The sequence below is a fragment of the Gaeumannomyces tritici genome (genome assembly GCF_000145635.1).
Source record: "Gaeumannomyces tritici R3-111a-1 unplaced genomic scaffold supercont2.42, whole genome shotgun sequence".
In the NCBI taxonomy this organism is placed as follows: Eukaryota; Fungi; Ascomycota; class Sordariomycetes; order Magnaporthales; family Magnaporthaceae; genus Gaeumannomyces; species Gaeumannomyces tritici.
In genome coordinates this window covers 8366-14453 of record NW_008804586.1, presented here as the reverse complement: position 1 = coordinate 14453, position 6088 = coordinate 8366, and the positions used below count along the sequence as shown (strand labels likewise).

The following is a 6088-nucleotide window of genomic DNA, read 5'->3' as shown; positions in this document are numbered from 1 at the left end:
GTGCTGGGCACCTAAGCCCGTCGTCTCTCCTGGTACGGGGCGTGGCCGGTCGGCCAAACTATCCCATCATCGTCGCCTCGGGCTTGCAGTGGGGGTAAGGCCCTCATTACTTCTTTCCCTTGGGGCGGGCTAGATAGCACAACGGATATTTGCCTGCGCTCTCTCTGCGTGTGCCCAGCCGGCGGCGGGTTGGTCTGGTTGTTGCTGCTGCTGGCCGGAGACCAAAGCACATCGTTAAGATGACGGACGGGTCCAATGTCACTCTGTAGATTTATCCTTGCGCCTGGCGCGTGCAGTTTGTGAGATGTGTAGCGCCTTGTGGGTTAGCTCGGGAGACCTCCCCCATCTGCATCTGTGCCCCCCCACCGCAGCACAGATCAGGTCGGAGAGATGCTCAGATCTGCTTGAGAGCTGAGCCCGCGCGCCACCGCAACCGTCGGCGGGGAAAGGCCCTCACGGACAGCGGCTTCCAGGTGCCAATGGCATTGATGACCACGGTCCCGATAAGACCTCGGCTCGGGCCAGTGTCAGCTTAGACGGCTGGGATATAGCAGGCATGGAGCAAGAATGCCGAGTTATTCCCATCCGGGAATATCACATCCGGCACGCAGGCATCGTCCGGGTGTGATTTATCATCTGCACCGCTTCGTTGAGCAGCCGTGACGGCGGCGAGATGTGTCCAGCTGTCTGTGTCCGGAGATTATGAAAACGCCCAAAGGTCGAACATAATTTTGGAAATGCAAGCCCCCGCCTGTTGCGTGGCACTAGGGATGCAGCCTCCTTGAGCCTGTGCCTGATTTGTCCTGGTGCCGCTCCTAGTCCGCATATGTTGCATATCAGGCCACACCTGCGTTTGCCCACGATTTGTGACGCGAGGCTCCGGGCCACCACCCCCAGTGGGACGGGGAAAAATAGGAGAGGCCTGTCAAAGTCGCGGCCCAGCAGAGGGGTATTTGGACATGCCAATTCAGCAACAGCCCATGTTTTTAGGATGGAAGGAACGACAATAGAGCAGGGGCATGGCTATTGTTCCTAAAGGCCGAGTTCCAGAATCCCGGGTGCTTGGGGGTTGAGGTTGGAACCGTGGAAGCCGTCAGTTCCTCGCAAATGAGAGCAGAGCCGTTGCTCCTGGTCGGAAGGATATCCCTCCCTGCTTCTGATCGGATCGAGTGGTTTGGAAATCATGGAAGAAAAAAAACGGGCTGCTGTATCTTGCCAGAGGACTTTCCTTCGCTTAGGTGGGTCTACGTTCAAAGACGCTGATCGGTACCGAATCTCGTCACAAACCGACAGCAGCCGTGACTCGGGCACTTTACGTTTCTTCATCTCCCTGCCTGGGTGGTACCCAGTATCACTGTGGGCCTTCTTCTTGCTCCCGTCTTCTCTTACTACAGGCCTGTTCTGATATCATAATCTGCATTGCCTTTTTGCTATCCGTAGTGCAGACAAGTGGTGCCAGCCATCCTTGTCGTGGACAAAATGCAGCACCTCAGCAAGAGCTCCCTGACGCAGCCCGCTTCAAACCCACAGACACGCGACTAATAACGGGCGCAGACGCTGAGAGAGGAACAAGCCGGGCCCACCCACACCCACACGGGTCGTGCTTCCCTGGGCGTCTCTGGGGGGCTAGGGCCCTGGCGGTTTTCGCTGAGGAACAAACAAAACGGCGACCGCAAGAAGCAACCTAGCCGCTGCCCGGTCGAGAAACGGAACCTGGCCGAGAGCACCACCCACCCACCCACCTGCCTGGGCGGAGCCCAGGGAAACGAGGGCTTGGCCCACTCTAGCACCTGGGCAACCCAAGAAACAGCTTGCGACCCCTGCCATCTGAACTCTAGCATTCTAGCGCGAGCGAGGCGCCCGGACGACGACGGGACCTTTCACTCTGGATCCCGCGCCCGACAAAATTCCACGACTGCACCACGGCCTTTTCCCTCTGATTTCCTCCCAGTCCATCCCATGGCCACACCCCCGGCCTTGGTCCAGATCAGCAGGCGAATGACGGAAGGACCAGGCAGAACCCTCGCACGCCAGGGGTGTGCCGTGGAAAACGGCTAGCCCCCATTGGACAGCGCGGCGACGCACTCCCGGACAGGGCCAGTCGCAGCGGCGGCGTTGCAGTCATAATTTAACGAGCTACTGCAGCTCCAGCAAGGGGAGGACTGGCCGTGGGCAGGGACGGGGACGCCCTCTCGCACTGCGTCTCCTCTTCGATTGTACATGCGTCTGCAGTAGTGCCCTTTTCGTCCATCCTCTCCTCCCTCTCCCTCTCGCTCCTCCTCCCGCTCCGGGCGGCCTGCATGACGAGACCAGCAGCAGCGCGTCTGTGGCGCGAGCTTGGGGAGAACGCGTTGGACACCACGTCTACAGGACCAAGAGGACCCAAATACCAAGCATCTTCTCCGCCGGATGGGAAGCATCCCCGTGGGTCCAGACTGTGACCACCGGAAAGCCCTCCTGTCCATCTTCCCACACGGCCACCCCTCGCGTTGTATTATTTGTCTCGTCTTCCCAGAGGCAAGGGCAGGGGGGCCCGCTGGCCTGTCATCGCTCGGCTTGGACGGCCTTACCTAGCGTTGGATGCTTCCACTTTCACTCCACTCCCCATGTCCTCTGGATAACCCCGTCCACGGCCTTCGACGGACGCATCGACAGAGTGTGATGGCACATAATCCCGCCGAGGGCTAATCCGCGCTACGATTGGTACGTACCAGCATAGCCGAAGTGCAGGCGAGAGAGCGTGTGCGTGGGCCTACAGGGCGATGGAGGACAAGAGAGAAGACAGGACCGTTGATACCCTCTCCCGCATGCAGGGCACATCCCTATCACTAGACGCCCCACGCACCTTTCCTCGTCCTCCACACACCCAAAGGCATACTTTTATCCACAGCGTATTCCCATCCATCCCGTTCCCGCTCCTTTTGCTCTCGTCCACCACAGGAGATCCCTGAGCCAGGAAAGAGGGTGCCGCCAGCCTGCCGCCATCCGCCGGCCGCTGCATCGCGCACTCACTCGCGGCCTTGCCAGCCCGTTTGATCTTCTTGATGGTATGCAGAGCTCGTGCCACCTGAGCAGAGCAGCAGCAGTCGTAGCGTGTCACCTCGACCGCCGATAGGGCCCGTTGCCCAACGACGCTCCCTCACATCCATCAAGAAGGAACCGACACAGCGGCAGCGGCAGCTTCTTGTGGGTCGGCACGGAGGGCGCAACGGCGCGGGGAGCGAGCCATGGCTGGGTCCGAGGAGCCGCAGCCACAGCAGCAGCAGCAGCAGCAGCAGCAGCAATCGGTCGAGCTGCCCGCGACCAAGGCCCCCAAGGATAAGAACTGCCCCTACTGCGGCCAGGCCTTCACGTCGTCCTCGCTCGGCAGACATCTCGACCTGTACATCAAGGAGAGGAACCCGAAGCCTCCAGATGGCCTCCACGACGTCGACGAGATCCGGAAGATGCGAGGGAGCATCACGAGGAGGCATCCGCGTGCCTCGCTCGGCCGCCGGGAGACGCTGACCCCTGTGGGCACCCCGACGACCGCGTCCAGGAGGAGTCCGCTTTCGGACGCCGAAGGGTCCACGCCCAGGTCTCCTGCCGTCCCCAAGTCGGCCACTGTCGGCGGCCACGGCTTTGGAGGGAGATGGGATGGCGGTGTCGGCTCGGCTGCCGGCGACACCCCGGGCGGCCGGAGTGTCGACCAGGCGCCAGACTCGGCGAGGAGACCGGTGCCGACGAGGGCCGTCAGCAGACACATGGTCAAGTCCCAGTTCGACATGAAGCAGAAGATCCAGGATGCGCTAGACACGTCGAGGGCGGCCGAGTTGGCGCTGCGGGAGCTTGTTAGCTCGTGGAAGGCAGCCAAGTACGTTTGCTCTCGCACAGCCGCGATGAAACGAAACATTTGACATCATCAATGTTTCGAAACAATCGCGGCCCCTCCCCCCATCCGAACTGAAACATGGCTTACTGACCTGTCACCTTTTGCACTGCCGCGTAGGACCCATATCGACGTCAACTCAATGCCATTCGACTTCCAGCCGCTATCACTCGACTTCCCAGCACTGGCGCTACAGTGCCTACAGACGCCGCCGACCCTCTTCTCCTCAACGCAGCACCCAACCTCAACCTCGTGGTCCATCCTGCCACCCGGCCAGAAGCAGTTCGAGGCGTTGACGGCTTACTTCCGCGACGAGTTCCAGAGGTGGAAGGTCAAGTGCGCCGCCGCCACGACCGCCATCGAGGAAGATCTTAGCTATCCCTCCGCCCACAGCGCTGCCCATGCCGAAAGCAAGGAGGCCATCAAGACAGCCGAGAAGGCTGCCGAGACTCTCGAGGCCCAGGTGACGGAGCACTTGCAGTCGGCGTATGCGGTTTGGGAGGGGCTCCCGCCTCAGCGACAAAGCGAGCTGTGGGTCTTGGAACTCGCTCGCGGCGTGGGACGCAAGCAGAGCGAGGTGGACAAGCTGAAGGAGACGCAGCAGTCGATGAAGCAGGAGAATGCTCACCTCAAGGCACAGATCGAGCAGCTCAGCCGTGTACATCAGCCACGGGAGTTTAGCATGCTCTCCCCGACCACGATACCCATGAAGGAGGGCATGCTTGACTTCCTGCACGAACAGAGTGTCGTCCATGGCCGCAAGGGTGTGGCTTTCACTCTGGACGACAGGCAGTCGGACGTGAACACAATTGTTGCCCGAACTATCGACCGGTGGAAGAGCGTCATCGTCACTGCCAGGTCGGCCAACACCCTGAACGCCCAGAGGCCGCTAGATCAAGCCGCGGCGCCCCCACCCCCATCAGCACCTCCGGCAGAGGGCGCCTCTCAAGCGACAGGCGCGACTGCTGCCACGACGCCCGTGACGGCAGCTCCTCCGCCGAGGTCGCAACAGTTGCAGCAGCAGCCACAACCACAACCGCAGCAGCAGCCTAAAATCCCCCCGGTACCGTCCATACCACAACAGCACATACCAGTTCCGACACTGCAACCCGCACCGAAATCACGAAACCTGGAGACAGCCACAGTGTCTTTCGAGCAGCCAGTAGCCGCAACTGCCAGCCCGCCTGAGCCATCGCCAGTCGAAGTGAAGAGCACGCCACTATCGCTCGATGATACGAGCGACCTGGATGCCGATGCCGAGATGGACGATGACGAGGAGGGGTATGCCGCAATGAGCGCACCGTTGGCCAAACCCATGGTCACAACTGCACCTCTAGCTATGCCAATGCAGGCAACGCCGAAGCTTGAAGTGCAGCGCACGAGGGGGCCTGCGCAACGGACAACGACAGCAGCCGGTAGTCCGTATGCGAGGAGTGCCAGCCACGCGGCGACTGGCGCTGGTGTTCGTGGCAAGGGCTCCGCGCTAAGCAACCGCTCCGTTACCAACATCGGTTCGGCCATGCAACGTCACGTCGCCAGGGGAGGGAGCATGTCGGCTTTTGCGGCACAACCCGACATGAGTGTCCCCATCCAGGACACGGGTGGCGGCGGCGACCCTATGTTTATGGACTAGCTGACCAACCCTGCGTTCCACCCAAGTAATCAAGGGCCCTGATGGTTCGCGGGGGTCAGCTGTCATCGCCCCAATGCCCCCAGGAGCTATGAGCCCCTGGTCTCGTGGATGCTGAGACCTCGGGAAGATTAGTTGTCACAGTGATACCCAAACACCACTTACATTAATATAGGCACCAACTTCGCAGGGCACCGACATGATGCGAAGGCATGACCGTCGCGTGCCTTGAGCGGAGGTGCCTAGAATACCACCCACCAAACGTCGCTCGCCAGCACATTTTCCTTTTTCCATTTCGCTTCTATTTTGGCTGCTGACCTGGGTCTTATTTATTCTTGTAATCATACTTTCAACGGGAGCCGTCTCTCTGCAGCCTGAGGAGACGACTCCCATCGACCCTTAACTTCATGATCTTCTTTCTCATTTTGCAATGTTTTATTAGCTTCCGTCCGAGTAACGTCTCGAGGGAGTGTACTGGGCACTCGGCGGTTTCATTTATTGGGGGTTTGGCGACACAACATGCCGGGGATTTTCGATTGTTGTAATAGACGCAGCGCTCGCCGCGCCCAGCTTTTAGGAGAAAACGGATT

The 6088-nt window shown here is 60.2% G+C and overlaps 1 protein-coding gene across 1 annotated transcript; it reads left to right on the top strand.

Moving 5' to 3' along the window:
* Positions 1-2141: 2141 nt before the first annotated feature.
* GGTG_13736 (hypothetical protein) lies at positions 2142-6088 on the top strand. Its single transcript, XM_009231654.1, has 2 exons — positions 2142-3853; positions 3989-6088. The coding sequence occupies exons 1-2, from the start codon at positions 3228-3230 to the stop codon at positions 5499-5501; spliced, it is 2139 nt and encodes a 712-aa protein (XP_009229918.1). The 5' UTR covers positions 2142-3227; the 3' UTR covers positions 5502-6088.